Source organism: Cyprinodon variegatus, unplaced genomic scaffold (assembly GCF_000732505.1).
Source record: "Cyprinodon variegatus isolate N-32 unplaced genomic scaffold, C_variegatus-1.0 Scaffold248, whole genome shotgun sequence".
In the NCBI taxonomy this organism is placed as follows: Eukaryota; Metazoa; Chordata; class Actinopteri; order Cyprinodontiformes; family Cyprinodontidae; genus Cyprinodon; species Cyprinodon variegatus.
The window spans coordinates 15,195-34,665 of NW_015150701.1; the positions used below are offsets into that span (position 1 = coordinate 15,195).

General features: G+C 37.7%; 2 protein-coding genes across 2 annotated transcripts in view; one reads left to right on the forward strand and one right to left on the reverse strand.

Annotated features, from left to right (window-relative positions):
• Positions 1–2,930, reverse strand: part of LOC107089322 (taste receptor type 1 member 3-like) — an 8,955-nt gene extending 6,025 nt beyond the window's left edge. The window contains 2 exon segments of the mRNA XM_015382048.1: positions 2,298–2,366; positions 2,826–2,930. Of these exon segments, the coding sequence (XP_015237534.1) occupies positions 2,298–2,366; positions 2,826–2,930 (174 nt within the window).
• Positions 2,931–9,935: 7,005 nt separating this feature from the next.
• The window catches only part of LOC107089345 (forkhead box protein J3-like), a 101,341-nt gene continuing 91,805 nt past the window's right edge, over positions 9,936–19,471 (forward strand). Inside the window, exon 1 of the mRNA XM_015382082.1 lies at positions 9,936–10,215. The gene's annotated coding sequence lies outside the window, so the exon portion shown is untranslated. The remainder of the gene's footprint in view (positions 10,216–19,471) is intronic.

Sequence of the window (19,471 nt, forward strand, 5' to 3'; positions counted from 1 at the left end):
AAAAATAAATTGTTCTTATGATCAGAAATCTTTTTTTTTTTTTCTAATTTGAAGGATTTCCTCTTTTTTTTAAGGTTTTGTTTTTGCCTTTTAGTGTAGACATGGAAAAATTAAAAAATGAAAAATTTTCAGGACCAAGTTGCAGAAAAGCACTACTCATTATGAAGACCCTGAAATTTGTTTGTAAAACCCAAAATGCAAGTGTTTAAAAATTAGGATCTCAGAACAATACTCATTGCACACATAGAGTATTCACATACAGCAGTGTCTCTTACAATGTCTCTTACATGCCTGATTTTGGTTTACAGCAGAGTAGACGGCTACTCTGTTGTGCGGTGTTTATTGTGTATATCTGAAAGACAGCCTGCAGAAAGAAACAGTCAGAAGGTTAGGAAATAATAAATGCAAATAGTCCTATGTAGCACCTGAAGGTAAAAGTCTACACAGTTGGAGTGCAGGATGTGTTGGATCTGCAGAGAAAATTATGCTTGGCAGTTTAGCCTTGTTGTGTTTTCGCTAAACCACATCATGATGGATGAATATAGGATAGACTGAATGATGCTGGTGTAGAAGATGAACTACAACTGTCATGGTTTTGGTTCTGTTTTAAGTTTTCAATTTTTTTCAAATTTCCATTTTGTTTTTTATTCTAGTTGTTTTTGGGTGTATTTGAGTTCTTATGTATTTCTTGTTTACCCCCTGTTGCCCCCTTGTGTCAGTCTCCTTCCCCTAGTTCCCTCCTAGATTCTTGCATCCTCACCTGCTCCTTGTCAGCTCATTAGCCCAGTCTTTGTTCAGTCTCCCATTTATACTCCTCTTGTGCAGTTCCTCAGTGCTGGTTTCTCATCGTTTCTTTGCTCCTCATGTGTGTTTTCCATGACATCCTCTGGTTTTTGGTTTCCTGTATTTTGTTATTTTGGGATTTTTCTTCAGTTGCCTTTGGCTATTAAATCTGCAAGAAACCACCTCAGATTCCATCTCTGCATTTGGGTCCTCTAAAAACCTACACACAACCTGAAAAAAACAGTTGTCAGAGAAAGTACAGAATGTGCAGTTTATACACAGGCTGATATTTTGGGGCCGTAATACTCAGCTATACATGTCTATAAATCCAGATGAAACTAACCCACTACATAGACTACAGGCATGTTCTGAAGACATAAAATCTGGATGACCCTTAACCATCTGCTTCTGAATGCGGACAAAACACAAGTTATATTCTTTGGACTAGAGTCTTTGAAAAAGAAGCTGATTAGTCAGTCACTCAATTGGCCGGGAATAAAACGAAAACAAAAAAAAAAAGAAAAAAAATCTTGTTTTTATTTTTGATTAAGACTTAAAAAAATATTTGCAAAAATCAAAAATCGTTTTTGCAAAAATCAAAAATTGTTTTTGCATGGCTGATTCTGAGAAACTAATCCAATGCATTTTTTTTTACATCAAGTGTGGGCTATTGTAATTCTTTACCATCAGGAAGTCAACAAACTGTAGTGAAAACCCTTCAGCTGATCCAAAAGCAGCCGGAGTGCTGATGAAAATTACAGCATTATCTGATGATAATAATATGCGAAGTGAAACTTTATTTTGGGGAAGGAGAAAATATTCCTGAAGGTTATTATAAGTGGTCAGAAAGGAGAGGGTTGTGAGGAAATACTGCTGTTCCTTTACATTCAATGCCATATTGAAGATAGCGTTATGCATGGAGCTGCCTGTTATGTCAGGCAGCTTTCTATTGGTGAATACCGTATCTGATGTTCTGAAAGTATGCTCACAGGGGAACTTCTGAGACTATGGTGTTTTACCATTGGCTGTCATGGGAAACCTAAGATTAGTCCACAAGACAGAGGAGATTGCTACTTTATTCTGCTTCCACGGGAGATACAGAGACACGAGTATCATGTGGTTGACAAAGACGTGGTTAGATGGATTTGTCCCGAACAAAGAGGTTTCCCTGGATGGCTTTAAACTTATCCGCACAGACAGGACTTTAGCAGGGAGTGGAAAAAAAGTCAAGGGGGGGTTGGCGATGTTTGTGAATGACAGATGGTGCAGCGTGGCCCCTGTTTAAGCGAAGAAACAGATATGCCCCCCGGAGTTGGAGCTACTCTCGGTGAGCATGAGACTGTACTATCTTTCACGAGAGTTTGTAAAACAAGGGATGATAAAACCTTGGACCTTTTTTATGCAAACATTAAAAATGCCTGCACTTCTGCCCATAAGAAACTGAGGGATTGTTTTAGAACCACAGGCTGGAGCATGTTCCAAAGCTTACATGGTGACGACTTCAGCAGCCTGACCGAATATATCCCTGACGACACGACCTTCTGTGCGAAGAGCACCGGACGTCTCCTGAGCTGAAAGTCCTCCTGAACCAAAAAAAGGGCTTTCAACCCAGGGGACAGAGAATAGCAGCGTAGAGTTCAGCGAGAACTTCAATGGAGGATCAGGACGGCAAAGAAGGACTATGGGAGGAAGATAGAGGAACAGCTGGAACAAAATAACATCAGAGATGTGTTGAGTGGTCTCAAGAACATCTCCGGCTTGACCCCCTCACACAAGCCCACTCCCTGTCCTCAACTCTCAACGTGTCTACAACCCCCAGGTCACCAGTGACCTACCCTCGCCACTCTCACCAGTCCCCAACCAACTAACACCCTCTATCCTGCCTCTCTCCCCCCTCACATTCACTTCGATGCAGCCAACTGAAGTGACTGAAACAGAGTAAGGCCTCTGGACCGGAAGGCTGCTGAGGAACTGTGCTGATGAGCTCTGCGAGGTCCTCAGCCACATCTACAACCCGAGCCTCAGCCTGGGGATGTCCCCACTCTCTGGAAGACCTCTTGTTTGGTACCGGTTCCCAAAACGCCCCATGCCAAAGAACCGGCCCACTTTAGACCAGTCACCCTGGCCTCTCCCCTGATGAAGACCATGGATCGCCTCATCCCAGCTCACCTGTGCACCATAGTGAGCCCACCCTGGACCCGCTGCAGTTTGCTTACTGACCTGACATCGGAGAGGAGGATGCCCATTATCTACCTGCTGCAGCGGGCGCGCATCAACCTGAAGACCACCGGGAGCGAAGTGAGAGTCATTTTATTTGACTTATCGAGCACTTGTATCTTATCGAGCAAAGATTGTTGCATTTGTAACAAAAAAGTTATTTTTTCCCCCATAAAATCCTGTCTGGTGGGCCTAGCTATAGTTTTGCCAAGCTAAGTTTTAAAACATAATCTTTATGTAACTTTAGATTAATTTAATTTACCTTCTCCATAAATGGCAGATGACTTTCTGACGATTTATTTTAGTTTTTGAGTCGCAATGTCAATGTAAAAACTTTGCAACAGGCATACCTATAAAAAGATCCTAGAAAGATCCCCACTCTATTACTGAAAACTCAGAAACACAAGAAAACACTTAGAGTGGCTAACTACATAACATGCATATTAATTCACACATATCAGTTAAAGGTATAGTGGAGGATTTTTGCAAATTCTTGAAAAGATATACCCTCTCCACTTAAAAAAATAAATGCACAAGCACAACCCTGTACCTGCTTGAGCATGCAGCCCATTTCTCCTCGTGTACGCTCTGTTTAAAAGTTGCTGTTTGCATCGTTCCTATTAGCTTAATTTCCCAAAAAAATTGCAATTTTTTCACTATGTCAAACTCACCACCAGGAAGTGAAAATGGGGACGAGCACGTAGGACGGCCTCATGTAAACATATCACCAGAATGATTGACAGTTAGGAGGAACACTTATTTTGATGATCCACCCAGAAAAGAACATCCTCCAATATACCTTTAAACAAACCTCTACAGAAGAAAGCCAGGGTGCCTCCAGACGGCATGCAAAACCAGTCAGGCCCTTGATTATATCTGAATCTTCTTGATGTGAAGCAAAGATACAAACAGCTGACATACTAAGCACATCAGGTTAAAACTGAATAAAAAAAGATACTATATGAAAAATTAAATATGCAAACAGGGCTGGAACAAGCAACACAAAAAGCATATCAGTCCCCAAAGAGAGTTTAGCTTTTCAATAAGTAGATATGAAGTTGGAGATTCTTTAAAGCGATGCTTTGTTTAGTCTATTCCTGTTTTCAGTTAAGTAAAGAGATTGATAGTAACCTTAAGATACGTTTTGTAACAGTTTGTTATCAGATTTCTTCCAGCTAATGAATGAGTGCTTCATTGAAAAATCTGGTTTTAATTGTCATATATTTTAATTATTTTGATGTTCCTACGTATTGTTTTCATGTTTCCATAGAACTTTCTACCACTTTTTTATATATTTTTAATTTTTTTCAACCATTGTTTTTCTTTTGATTTACTAGAAGATGAATCTGTTGAATGTAAAAAAATAGAAAATTCAAAAGCCAGTCTAAACAGTGTTATTTATTAATATGAAAGGATAGATAAAAATTATTTCAATGATTTTCTGTCTAAAATAAAATCCAAGCCTGCATACAAACATCCAAAAAAACTGACTTCAATAAAATATATTTAGATTGAGAAGAGACTAAAGGAAATAACACAGGCAACTTTACTTTTAGTGTCTGAATATTGGAAAGCATTCATACACTAGAATAATATAGTTATAAATAACTTTGTCTCTGCTTTTGGGGGTCATTTCTGTTTAAATGAGGTTTACATCATTGACTATTAATTTATATATTTTCGAAATTGTTACTTGCACCGTTCATGATTGACCAACAAGTGGCGCTGTTGCACAATAAAATAGCCAATCATCCAAATTAATCTGGCTTCCACCTTTTTCCTGTCTGAACTGATTGACCAGATTTATTTTGTTGGAGCTGCTTTTATAATCAAGATCTCTTCTTCTCTTTATAAAATGTTCTTACTTATCATCTGAAACATGTCCTTATGATGAGAGGGAAATATTATACTATTACTGAAAGTGCAAAGGATCATTGAATATACAAAGAATGGGCAAGATGTTCAGAGGTTAGGAGATAGCTACTGTAGCTGGGGAATTATTCACATTATTTAAGTAAAATCTGGAGTTAAAACAGTCAATATTCTGACTGGAAGTGGTGTTTCAGATTTGATAAATGTAGAGCATTTAAAGATGCATACATGCGCTTTTGGAAAGAAAAATAAAAGATAAGAAAACAAGCAATAAATCTCCATATAATATATCCACAGAATAGAACAAATACACACAGACTAAATACTCTACGCATAGAAAAAAGTGTCCACCACTCAGAGCTTTCTCAAGGCATTTGAATGGAAATCTGCTCACAGGAACTTTAGCAGTTGACAAGAAATATGAGTAATAAGACAGAAGCGGAAATCCGAATGCAGCAGCTCTTTTTTTGTAGTACATTCAATGTAAAATGTTGGCATGCTGTAGTTAAAGGAGAAATACAGACATTGTGGTGATTAAGTGAAACACCTATTTATAAAATCTAACATCCCACATTACATAACATTACCAAAGCTAAACAGACACATGACTTTCATTTTGAAAAACTGTGCATGACATTGTACTGCAATAAACAGTGACTCCCACTGTTAGATCATAACAGAGGTGAATCGAGGACAAGGCTATAAGGAACCAAGATTGTCTGAGTACAAGGGCGGCCCCTTAAGGACACAGAAGCTGTCTGTAGGAATCAAGTCCTCAAAACCTACTGGGATGAGATTTAGACTGGAAAGAAAAACAAAGTAAATAATGTTGATAAGGGAAATCAATATTTTAAAAAGTAGTCTGAACTCCAAACTGATATAGTTTATTAGTCATGACTGTTTGTCTTGAGAGGGACTCACTCACTCTTTAACGATAACAAACATAAACCTACAAATGACAAAAAATTGCTGGAGAGATGGATGACCTGGCTGATGAACGGAAGAACCAGACAGTAAGCAATGAGAAAAAATAAAAGTTTAAGCACAGAGACAGGGAGGAAGATGAAAAAGAAAACAGATGCGTCAAACAAAGACAATGTGGAGCAGATTTGGCAGAATTAAGGCAGGGAAGCTGAGGGAGGAGGACTAATTATCATAAATAGATATGCTAAGAGTAAATGGCTCCACTGTGAGATCAATAAATTCAATCAATCAATAAAACAAGAATACTTTACTGCCAGTTTTACAATCAATGCCAGAAGCACTCAGCTTAAGTTAAAAGAATCACCAGAAAATAAATGGAAATTACAGAAAGTCTGTCCCAATAGAAAGTCAATAAAGTTGTAATCAATTGGCTGATTTAAGGTTAGGGTTTCGTATCCACCAATGTTATGGTTAGCGTTCAGGGGAGGGGATAAAGTTAAATTAGGTTTAGATATTAAATCCATTTACCTTAAATTTAGATGCCCCTTACAAAAAGGAAGAAAACAAGTCAATTTTTCCCTGTGAACTTCTAGGGTTGATTCTAAAAATGGCGGCTCCCGGCAAATACAGTACATATCCTCTCATCAACACTAAAAAAAAACATAAAGAAACTATCAATCCAAGGGGGAAGAGCCAGTAGAAATCTCAAGAAAAAGTTCCAAAGGTACAGAAAAGAGAGCACTTGAATAAACTGAGAAACTCAATACAAAAATGAATATAACAAAACCTTCGAACCTGATTAAAAAACAAAACAAAAAAGACAACAACAAAGAATCGATGAAAAAATAAACAGACAAGAAAACAGAAACCAACTGTGGATGACAACATTTTTAGACAAAACATGTTTACATATTCTTTATATATTTATAGCTAATTGGAATTATAATGTTCAAGAAACAATCTGATTAGATGTAAAAAAGAAAAAAAAAAGAAAATTATTATTAAGCCTTTTTTTATTAAGTACAAGTAATCAACAAGCATGTTGACCCCATACATAAAGTCAAAGAAATAAAGAAATACATAAAATATGTTTGCACAACCAAGCAACCTAAAGCTTAGATTATTATATCAGAGATTTTATCAGCAAAATATTATCAAATGCTTTTTTTTTAAAGAAAAAGTTAATAAATTGGGGCTGCTCAGCGCAGCAGTGGGTAGCACTGCTGCCATTGTCAGGAGTTTCTCTCCGGGTACTCCGGCTTCCTCCCACAGTCCAAAAACATGTACCGTATGTAGGGATAAAATGTAACAGCAGGGATAAAATGTGACAGAAAATGGATGGTTATCAAGTTAATTGCCAGTAGCACCAAGAGACCAGGGAGGCAGGTTGGAGGCAGCATGTTTTGAATGGGGCACATAAAAAGCATAAAAAAACAAAAAATAGGGCAGTAATTTATTATTTAAAATATGTAAAGTGAGCAAGGGATCCAAAGAACCACTTGCAGCTCTGCTCGAATGAAGTGAAATTTCTCTCATCATTTTAAAATAAAATAAAATAAATTAACTTTATTGATCTCACAATGGAGAAATTAACTATGCATTTAACCCACCCCCTTTGGGGAGCGGTGGGCTGCCACTGTGCAGCTACCGGGGAGTAATCAGAGGTTAAGGGTCTTGCTCGGAGACCCAGAGTGGCAGTCAGTGGGAGTGGGTTTCAAACTCAGAACCTTAGGATTCCAAGGCTTATGCCCTAACCTCTAGGCTGCCACATTTTGTTTCACTATATGTTGTTCAAATTGAAAATATGCATTATTGTCCTAAGAATTTAAATTTTACCGAAAAATAAAAAATAACTAACCATGGAAATAGCAACTAAAATATTTTGTTTCTAAATACATATCTACTAAAAGTTGATGAAGATTCTCAGTTATCCAGGTCGTAGTCATTCCGTAAAAGATTTCAAATCTTGGGAACCTAGTCCAGTGGATGTTTTCTTTTTCTTTTTATTTTTTTATTATTTTTTTTTTTTTTACTTTTACGGAATATCTACTAAAAGATTTAAAAAAATAGTTATTCTGTGGAATACATTCATAATTCTGAAATATTATAATCAGTTACTGTATGTGTCAATGCATATTATCATAAAAAGTTAGCACTATAGGTAACTGCCTTGGAAGCCAGTTAACCGTTGGGAATCTGGCAAGCCATAAGAATGTGTCGTTCTGCAGAATGGCAGCGTTCTGTGGCACACATGGCCTCAATGGATCCATTCCCCCCTCAAACGGTTGCACTGAAACTGAAATTTCGATTGCAATGTAAATGTAATTGTAGTTGACAATAAAGAAGTTTAAAGACGTTTGATTGATTGATTGATAAGTAATGTTTTTAGTATTACGTCTTGTTTACAAGGGACATACCAGGGGCGAGGGCCAATTCTACAGGCGCACTGGCGCCTTTTTAGAACCGCCCATGTCAAGGGGAGTATGGTTCTGATCGACCAAAAAGTCTTTAAAGATGCCTGATTAATATAAATTTTGAAATGCATAACAAAAGCTTCAGTTGATTTTCTTTGTTCTTCTCAGCATGCCATTGGCTAATCCTTGTCAGCCATGCACTCCATGCCTCCACTCCCACATTAAAAGTGAGAACAGCAATCCTGCCTATATAACTTCACAGTTCTCCATGGAGTAACAGCCACCCTCCACATGTAAGACTCAAAAGCAACTGTTTAAAGTCCTTTACTCACTATCCAAGCAGTTTTATGTAAAGTTTAGAGAATGGAAAAAGTATGAGGTCTAATATATGCAATTAATGAGAGTGATGTAAACTTTGTATTTCATTTAAAACCAGTTTTTCATAGTATAGGAAAAGTGGAAGGTTACTTTGCTCTGAATTCCTCTACAGTTTGCATGTGAAATTATTCCAGTGATGATTTGGGGAACCATGTTGTGTCCCGGTCCTCAGGATTTTAGTCCAGGAAACTTTAGAGAATGTTACGCTTTCCTCTGATGATGAACTAATTTAGTTTCTAGGCAAGCCTTAGATTTGTCAAAGGTACTTTGTTTTATGTCAATGGTATCACCCTTGGTGCTTTTGATTTGGGCTATGTAGCACAGTCGCAGCCTCGGAGGGCCACAGTTAAATTTCCCACTGCTTAGGTAAACATCCTTTTGATAGGTAATGGTCACCAAGGTGTGTACTATCTCAGCAGGTTCCCTTCTACTTTGCAGCAGTTAAGTGCTTTAATTTTAATGTTTTCATTAAGGAAACAAGTCTGCCTACCCAGCGGGAAAAAAATAAATAAAACTGGTCAAAACAGAATTAGATTATTACATTTTGATTCTATAAGAGAGAGTTGAAAGTTATGTCATTTTTAGCTTAAAGTTCTTGTATGGCATTGGGGCAACCATAGATGTTCCAGGAGAAGAGGCGTTAAAGCAAAAACTTATTTCAGCTTGAAGAAATGAAAGAAAAATCCAGCGGAGGGATTAAAAAGTGATTCTGATTATTCTGACAGTTTAAAATCCTGATCACCTTCACAATACAGATAAAGTAATTAATACAAAATGAGCCCTGATCAAGTGCCTATAATATGCAGCTTTTTAGATGCTTTTAGGTAGACTGATGAAATTGTGTTTAGAAATATTTATATTTTTTTTGTGTGTTATATTATTGAATTTGGAAGAAAACCCAACTTTTGGTCTTTATTAGTTGGAAACGGGGAATATATCACTATGAATGTATGTGAGTTTTAAAATAAAATTAATGTTAAATTATTTTTTTTACGTTATTCTAATTTATTGAAATGCATCTGCATTGTGAATGTTTTCCATTTTATATACGGTAGTTGTTTTCAATTAACATGTTATTTTGCCTCTTTGTCTGTGCATGTTTAGGTCTATGCCATGCAGTTTATTGAACGATATTTTACTGTATGATCGCTTGACATAAACTATGACTATAGACTTTGAAATTATTGGTTTATCAATCAAAGTGCCATCATATATGATTCTTTTTCTGTTGCGGGCGTGAGCGTTTAACCGCGCTAGTTTCTGTGGCGGCAGGCGTGGTGAAAACAGAGCGGTGGGGGGGAAATGTGCGTCTTTATATCTGAAAGTAGTTCCGGGCACCGAACTAACTGGGGAGAGTCCCGGATGTTGGCTCGGCCGCCGAAAGAAAGACGAACGGAAGGCGGAGAAGCGCTGGAGAGGGACGGACGGCGCGTTACCGCAGGCACACCGGGCGAAGAGCTGCACAGAGGACAGCAACTGTCAGGAGCACCGGGGCATCCCTGAGCTGGCGGGGGAGGACACTCCGTTTGGACAAGAGGTGGCGGACGGAGCGGAGGAGACAGCTGCTGTTAAAACTACCGCGAGGATTAACACAGAGAGCCGCCGTCTCTGCTGCTTTTCATCCCGAGTAAGTGAGCTACACGGGAATGGAAGTTAAACTAAAGGCCCACGAAATGGACGACTTTGACGGGGAAGTGAGCTGCAGAGAAGTTCTTGGGGGGTTGGGCCCTGGCTTTAAGGTTTCTACTCAGTGTTGCTGTTTGTACTTTTGGATATAAATTAACGCATTTTTTCTCCGATAAAAAAAGCCGCTAAGCGTTTCCCCGAGGTCAGTGTTCGCACACTCTGGAGCCTTTGCTCTAACTCTCCGGAGTTGACAGCTCCCCTGTTAGCCTGCTAGCTTCACGGTGCAACCGGTGACAACTGGCAGGGCAACTTTGACAGCTAAACTAGCCAGCCTCTGTTTGCAGTTCCTTCGAACTGAAGGTTGACTGAGCTTTTTATCGCTGATAAATGTGCTTTTTTCCCTCCTTCTTTGCATTTAAAAGGATTTGGTGACCTATCTCTAAACCCCTCCAACAGCAGCAGTCGTCGTTAGCTAGCTGTTTGGTATGTGAGACGTTGTGGGTCCAGCATGGAGTGGGTGAGCCCAGTGTCATTTGGCTTCCCTGCGTGTTTGATTCACAGCTGTTGCTGCGTGTTTTCTCCTCTGTCAATCATCTGCTTTTACGGGGCTAATAAATTCCTGTAGAAAAAATAAATAAATGCGGCGCCTCTTCTGTAAAACTGCTCGGCTTAATCAACAAGTGCAAAACATGTTTGAGACGAAATGTCATGCTACTGATCTGGAGCCTGCCTGTTACAGATTGTCTTGAGGAAAAACAGACCTTTTTGTGGTTATATTCCAGGATATTAATGGAAAATGGTTTTCTGTTGTTTGCATCGATTTATTTCTCATCTTGATGTTTTTTTATTTCTAATGAGTTGCGTATATAAACGATCTAATTGGTCTCGTAGATAAAGCAATCGACGAATGATAGCAAAATCATGTTTCTTGGTTGAAAGATTTCACTTCCAAAGCTTTAGTTCTGGAATAATCTATGTCCCTTAGTACATTGAAGCTTGAAAAAAAGGTTAAAAATAGCCTTGAACTGTATCATTAAAAATAATTTATGTTTAAAAAAAAAAAACATTTTCAATGCATGTTACCCACTTTATATTACCCCATGTGTACAGCCATGACTAAAAATAGGATATACCGGTACATCCTAAAAATCTGAACCTGTCCGGTTTTGCATTTACACTTAGTTTTAGTATACATATTAGAAATATTTTAAATAGTCTTAGATCAAAATGCACGATATAATCTAATAAATAATGAAAATAACTATGTAATTAAGCAAGATCAAATTTTCAGGATAAGCTTTAGGATTGTTAGAATATTTAAAGATGCCACATGTTCTCTAATTGGCACTTAAGCTGAGAAAGTTGAAAACCTCAGTCACAAAAAATATTTTTATTTCTACAGATCAGTTGGATATCGCCTGTAAAAATTAACAAATGATCTGTTTTAGCTTTTCTTGCCTTTAGGTACCCACAGTAAATTTTAAAACTATTTACCTCGAAGTGTGGTAATATAACTATCAAATGATAAGATGATGTATAGACCTATTTATATAACATGCTCAAATGCATATAGTCTTTAAAGGGTATTATGTGTTAATTTAATGTAGAGTACTTAATATATACCATGTTACCTCTTTAAAATAAACACCTGCATAGGAACTGTATCCTGATAGCTTCTGGTAGAAGATTAAGTTTTTTATCAATCCATCAAAATTCCACTGTACTTTTCAGATGTTGTTATTACACAAATATTTATACATTTTTACCATTCTGCCCTTTTGGGAATAACACCTGGAGTATAGCCAGCGATGCCATTTGCTTTCTTTAAGGCAGCTGACAGGCAGTTTGCAGCAGCACATGGGGAAGAAAGAAGCTGCAGTTAGGGGCGTCTTTTAAACACTTCAAACTGTAGGGAACTGTTACTGTCTTTAAAGCGGACTTTTAAACACGGTGAGCTTTGATTTATGTAAATGGCCCATGTTATTCTATTTGCTAAAAGATCTATGACAATGTGCAAATTATTAGCTAACTATTACCCCTCTTAGGTTCACATTCTACCTGAAAGCAAAGTTAAAAAAAGATGAATTTCTGACTAAAATCCAACTCTTTCCCTTCAACAACCCTAACCCTGTCAGACCTTCTGCCTCAACTAACAAAATGCCCATGGCGTTAGTCAGTACCCACAATCAAAGGTCAGACCTGGTTTGCTTCTTAATCACCCATCCTTTAAATAGCAGGCCTACAGTGCTGTCTGGATCCAGGCTATTTGTGCATGCAGCTGTAGAGGACACATGGTGTTTAGGTTCCGATGGTCTTCCATCCAGGTAAACGCAGCCAAAAGCAGCTGCACATAGCTATCCTCATAAACATTAGCTTTACTCGTGTGTTAACACTTTTATAATGTAAATCTACTACTGTAGGTCCCCTTGATCTGCCATGTTTGAAGGATAAAGGGGAGGTCTCCTCACAAAGCTTTTTCTTGCCACATATAATGGGTTTGCAGCACTTTCTTTATGTCTTGGTCATTATTCAAAAACAGAGTAGAAAAACAAATGCTTTCTTTTAAAAATAGAAATCACACATTTGTGGGTTTTTTTTAAAGTTAGAAGTCTCCCATCTTAATAACGAGCAAAGTATTCTTTACTAATAATGCATCGATCTGGCCAGTACCTGTTTAATTTCCTTATATATTTTTTTCCCCATTCTAGATTTTCACCCATTTGGACAATGTCCCCTCTTAATAATTCTCAGACAAAAAATTGTAGTATGTCTTGGTTTTCATATATGTAATAAAAGGGGGGAAAAACAGATAATTTACTATTTGATCTGTAAAATACATATCACAGCTGATCAATAGAAATTGGCTAATTCCAGTCTCTGGCTGCTCAGTTAGTGAAAATACAGAAAACATATATAAGACAAGCACCGGTCAATGGGCAAGAAATAATAATCTGCAGAGTTTCTTTCAAACATTCTGCAATTGATAATCAGTATTTCAAATACTGAGAATGATCTTATCAGAACTGCTATTTTATTCAGCCTATAAATGCACCATCCAACCTCTAACCACACTGGGAAAAACCCCAAACATGTTTATGTTTTGGTTCTTAAATTATCTTATCACCAAATTTTCCCTTTTCATTCAAAGCTCCCAAAGAACCTGCAGCAGATTCTTCTCCTGTATTTCATAATCCTGAGGTAGAGAAAAAATAAAAACTGTACCTGGATCAAAATCAAAGTTGGTCAGAATAAGCCTGGTCCAAGCATGTCTGGTTTCTAACAGGAAATTGCATGAATTTGTGGATGTTATTCATTGTTTGTTGAGTGTTTGATTTTAACTTTTAAAAATAAGAATGGTAATGAATAATTTAAAAACAAAACAGATTCTGAACCTTATTGTATCTTTTGTGTGATTAGTTGAGTGTTCTTGTTTCTAGTGCTTTATTAGGACCCTTTTTGGTAATATTTTTGCATCCTTTGGGGTTCAGATGAGGTGGTGAACTATAGAGTCCAGATTTCCTTTTTATTATCCTTACTTTAATGATTTGCCATGGACAGACACTATTTAGCTCTAAGTCCTGGTCTATAACAGTATTTTAGATGTTGAAGTTTTGTTCAGTTTTTATCAGATGCTCCTCATTTGTAATTCTGCATGTGGCTCTGTGCCGAGCCGGTCTCACCGAGCCGCTTTTTAATTTCTCCGCCTTGTTGAAGTGATTATTCAAATGGCTGTCCGTGAGGTGTAGTTATCAGACTCCTGGTGGTCCTTCAGCCTGTGGCAACAAGAGCGGCCATCAAAGCCCCCCTCATCCCCACGCTGTGTAGTTGGACGGCGCCCAACAGGCAATCTCTGTTGCAACCTCTATTAGACTGTCACATCTCCCCCTCCCTGAGGCAGGAAACCTTTTGAGCTGCACGATTGGCAGATGGCGATTTATTTGTAAGGAGCTCTGATGCTGTTGGTCAAAGGTCTCGTTCAGGTGTGCTTTTACAATGGCTTACCTTTTGGCTAATCTCGGACTGCTTCGGAGCCCGTGTTCTTCTTTAAAAGATAAAAACAGGACGTCCCTCATTGTTTCATAGATTTTTATTTTGTTAAGACTGATTCGACTCACTGTGGAGCATCCATCATGCGTAAGGTGAGGAGAGAATTGCTCAGTCTTCATTAGTGACACTCTCCATCACTGGAATGCAGATGAGGTATGAAGCCAATTCATCTCCTGGAAATGCCTCCCCGATTCCAATTTGAATCTTGTTTGTGGTCTCATTGTGTGAATCCACTTCTCCATGTTAAAGAAGCCTTTTTATCTGAGAGATCAGAGGGGGATAATTGCACTTAAGTGAATCTCATTTAGTGCTGGCCAGAGCAATTACTGTAACTGCAGTTCTTCCCACTATTTTTAATCCTATTTTTCATGAAGGCATAGAGTAGCTGTCATTGAGTATTTGCAGCTGAATAGAGTGGCATTGGCATGGCATCATGGGAATGACATATCCTATGATGGATTTTAATTGGTTTTTGCAGTTGTTTTTTTCCCCCCTCGTCTGAAGAAAAGTGTAATTAAAAATGACAATTAGAAATGCTTTATTTTAACAACGATTGAAAATGAATTCTTCCAAATGAGGTGTAAGGTGGGAAAAAGCTAGAGATAGTTCTTATGGCAAAGCCCTCTGGGCTTTTTGGAAGGGAGATGTTTTATCTTTAATGTTATTCAGAAGCCAAATTTTGGGTTTTGCTCAGCTGGGTGCTTTAATCTATTTTTGCTGTCAATTAATGAATTTTTAAAGAGCCCTTCGCTGGATACGGTTGGATGTGGGAATGCGGTGCTGGTTGGGTTTTCAAACGAGGCCTCCACTCCACCACACACCCCCCTCATGGGATGGAGAGCGTGAATTTACTGAAGCTCTAGATGTTCATTTTTTATTCATTCAGCAATGCACTGTCTGAGCTCTCCTTATCTGACCTCCTCCCAATGTATTGAGCAGAGTTTTGTTAGCGAACGAATCCAATGGGCTGCGATGCACGTCTTGGCTCTGAGTGCAATATCAACATAAAATCAGGGAAGCTCTGTGATATTTAATTCAACTGGCCTGTTGCCCAACGTTATTGGAACATTTGCACCGATATATTTAATTTGAGAACATATCTGTTTATTTCCCCCGTCTGACTAATCATGATCCCCGTCTGTTGCAGGGGAACTACTCTTAACAACCCAGAGGAGAGCTTGCTGGGGAAGTTTAAGCAGTATAGGATGGTAGTGGAGCTGGGAAGATGAAAACCTTTCTACCGTAGCACCTGGTGTTTTCTGTGACCTAATTCACATCAGTGAATAGAAAAAAAATTATAAATGCGTGTTTTTAAACATTTAAAGCCAACATTATTTGTTGGAATTATGTTTAAATTGAAGACTGAAGGTGTAGCTGTTTGGAACTAAATAGCTTTCTTCATACCTGAGCTTGTCCATCTTTGCGTGGTTTGCCTCATCCACAACACTGGACAGTTCCAAACTACAACAAACACTTAAGTCTACTGGTTGGATCTTTATGGATCATCTTCCCTTCATTCAGGAGCTGGTTGAACGGGTGTGATTGACCTTAGTAGAACAGAACAACACTGCTCGCCGGGCGCCGCAAATGGCAGCCTACTGCTCCCCTAGGGGATGGGTTAAATGCAGAGAGTTACTGCGTTATATTTATGACAGCGTAATGATTATAAATGGCTGGGAAAAGACGATTAAATGACTAATTGATTGCTAAATTAGTTGATGATTATTTTCATAATCGATTAATCTGATTATTTTTTCAGCCCTACTTTGCTGAATTTTAATAATACCTTAAAATATCTAGTGCAGGTTGAATGTCAATTTTTGTTCCACTCAAATATATTTTAGTATTAATGCTGTCCCATTTCTGTTGTTTGTTGTTACTGTTTATTACGTATCTTTTCAAATATTCTAATAATGGCTGATACTTTGGCCATGTATCCTTTTAAAAAAAGGGTTTTGTTTTTTTAAAAGTTCCTGGATAGATAAGCGAAAATAACATTTAAAATAATAAAACATATTTGCAGACTCCACATATCCTAGACACAAGCTGTTTACATTTTTATTCTCGTTGCTTTGTATGATACATTCTCAAAACTTCTCCAGACCTGCATTGAATGAGCCGATCTTGACATTCACAATTTACAAAAAAAAAAAAAAAAAAAAAGTCCACTTTCAGTCCTAACCAAACAAGTAGACCAAAGGACTTCTGGTGTGAATGCACCCATAATATTTATATTTTCTTTCTCCAAACCTTTACTTTGATGAATGCTTCCAAAATCGGCGTACCCAGATCAATATCACACAAATTAGCAAAAAAATATGTAATTATTTTATTTTACTTTTTCAATCCCCAATTTTTAATCTTATATATTTTATATTTTCTTTGATTTCAAAGCAGAAAATGAGTCAAATTCCTTTTTTGTGAGCACAGCTTGTCTAATGTACCCGATTTTGAATTTACCTGCTGAGATTTCATTTACTCTGCGACTAATGAATAGCAAAGCCTTATGATGAAGCATTGGTTGAATTGTGAATGCCTCTGAGCATGTATTTATTCCTTTTTTTTCACTTTGTCCTTGAGTTCTGATAGGTCCTCCGAGTTGTTGCCATCAGTTGAGGGATTTCATGTTCTTGGATGATTCACGCTCTTGGGAGACCTTTTGTGCTCTGCACAGAAAGGAGAGCTCACTAAGCTGACACAGCTTAAGTGATGTGAAGCTTTCATTATAGTATTTTGCATAAGTGCTCATTCATTGGAGGCACTGCTCTGGAAGGTTTAAGATAACACTTAAAAAATGTATCAAAAACAGACAAAATGAAAAGAGTTTTAGAGTATAGAAGAAGAAGGGGTATTTCAAGTCACATCGGAGCTGGAAATTACCTTGTAGCTTGATAATTTCTGTAACTTATTGTATTGACCAGAGGTGTTATCATATACTAAACATAGATGTAAAATTCATTTCAGGATTGCAGCTTTTTAGGCTGTTTCTTTATGAAGGATGTAGAGGAATCTGAGCAGGTTTTAGGATGTACATAAAGGGGGTGGGGGGGGAAATCCCTCTATAATCCAAAGAGAAAACCGTCAAAGTTCGGATGTCTCTACATTCTAATGTTGCTCTTTTTTAGGAGGGATGTCTCCTGAGATACCACAATCATCTGATCTTATACTTGAAAATGTGTGCCTGCTGATTCTCAATCTGACTATTCAGATAAATTTGGCAGGTTAGGTCAGTGGAAGTAATACAATACATTTAATTAGCATCACTTATTTCATCTCACCTTGGAATAAAGGATTTTCAGGAAGATGTAGTTTTAGTTATATTTTGAAAGTAGCAGATATGTTTCCCCGAATAACAGATTCTGCAGAAAAGAAGTAACATAATGCATCAACAAAGCTGATTGGGCTCTCTTAATATTTTCTTTATTTCAGTGGCTATTGAAGTTGATAAAGTTAATCAGCATTTCCTCACCTCATGAACGAAAATATTGCTTTCAAAATTAAAGGAAAATTCAAGGACTTGATTAAATGTCTCCTTATCTGCATGAATGACTAACCCATTTTTTCTATTGGTGTAAGACAAGATGATAACAATGTCAATGATAACAGAATTGGCTGACTCAGCAAAAACAAACAACAAAACCCAATGTATTTTTGTACTGCAGAGGCTTTTTTGCAGAGCAATTTTCCAGAATGTTAAGCTAATACTAACATGTTTCAAAATACTGAAAAACATGTTTGATTGCTCTAGATCAGGGGCCTGCAACCTGCAACACTTTGGACCCTCTACATTGGCTCTTAATAGTAGTTAAAAAAAGGATATAAAGTACTAACTAAAGAACTATGATAACAAATGTTAGATACCGAGAGGCTTTAGTGGTTTTATAAAGAATTTTGGAATTGAACTTTCATAACTTAAAGACATTGAAGTTTTTAGAGCTTTTTTTTTTTTATTGGCTTGTAAATATTGTGTTTTGTTATTAACTGAAAAGCTAAAAATACAAACAAACTGTCAGTTAATTTGGCAACAGATTTCCCATGGCAAATATTTAACAAAAATAAAAGGTTGTGCTTTTCTAAAGTCATGTAATATTTTGCAGGTCTAAAAGACTTTTACTTAGCTGGACTTGGGGCAAAATATTGCTCTGGAAATGAAAGGGTGCATGCATACTCCAGCTCTAGATGTATAAAGCCTTTATGTTTCAACCAATTTGGTTCTTTCCTGCAGTAATATCTATTTTAGTCAAATGTCCACACATCTGGTCCAATAGTGTTGAAAACTGCAGCTACCATCACAGTCTTTCTCTCATGTCTGCGTGTTTTAGAAAAGGATTTAAAACTAACCATGTAATGCCTCTAGGTTTTTCCTGCAAAAGTATCGAATTTAATATGTAATGTCATCCCCATAGTCAAAAGGTTTTCTTCTTGACATGTTTTATCTGTATAATACTTCATCCTAAAGAAAATTAGGTCTGTGTATTCAAGAATTTGACATTTGTCTGTTTTCTTTAGCCCCATTTCCACTACCCTTTTGAAACCATGACGAGAGCGGTCCGAGCACAGTAACCGAGATAACTGTTAAGTGTAAATGGAACGCAACTAAACTGGAACTTCCCAGACACAACCGAATCATGCTTAGTCTAGTACTAGCAGTAGTAACAGCAGTAGGCTTGACACGGTTCAGTTGTGGCTCGGTTCTCTGATAACTAAAAGTGCATGAGCAGACAGAGTCATCTCCTATTTACAGTCAGCTGACTAATTTCGTTGATATTCAAACGTGTTCTGCTTTGCAATTCACAGATCTCTTCACCTGTTCACAACACAAATTTCTTCTGAGCATATTAACAATAAATGGCATCAAAAGAGCGTGTTGTGACCTGGGATGTTGTTGAGACCAAGGCTCTCATTGATATTTTGGCGGAGGACGCTATTCAAGCACACAATTTCCTGAATTTTATAGGTGCTGCCATTTTTGTTTGCGCAATTCCCGCCTTGAGAGCAGTAGGGCTGGGTACCAAACATCAGTTCTTTTATGGTACCGACCGAAATGCTTCGGTTCTACAGAGTATCGAAACATGCCTTGTCTTTCGGTACCAAGTTTTTGTGATTGGCTGTAACACTTATGCTGCGTTCACACCGGACGCAGCTGGCGCGACAGAAGCAGCGAGTTTACATGCAAAGTCAATGGTTGACGCGCGTCAAGGCGCAGCAAA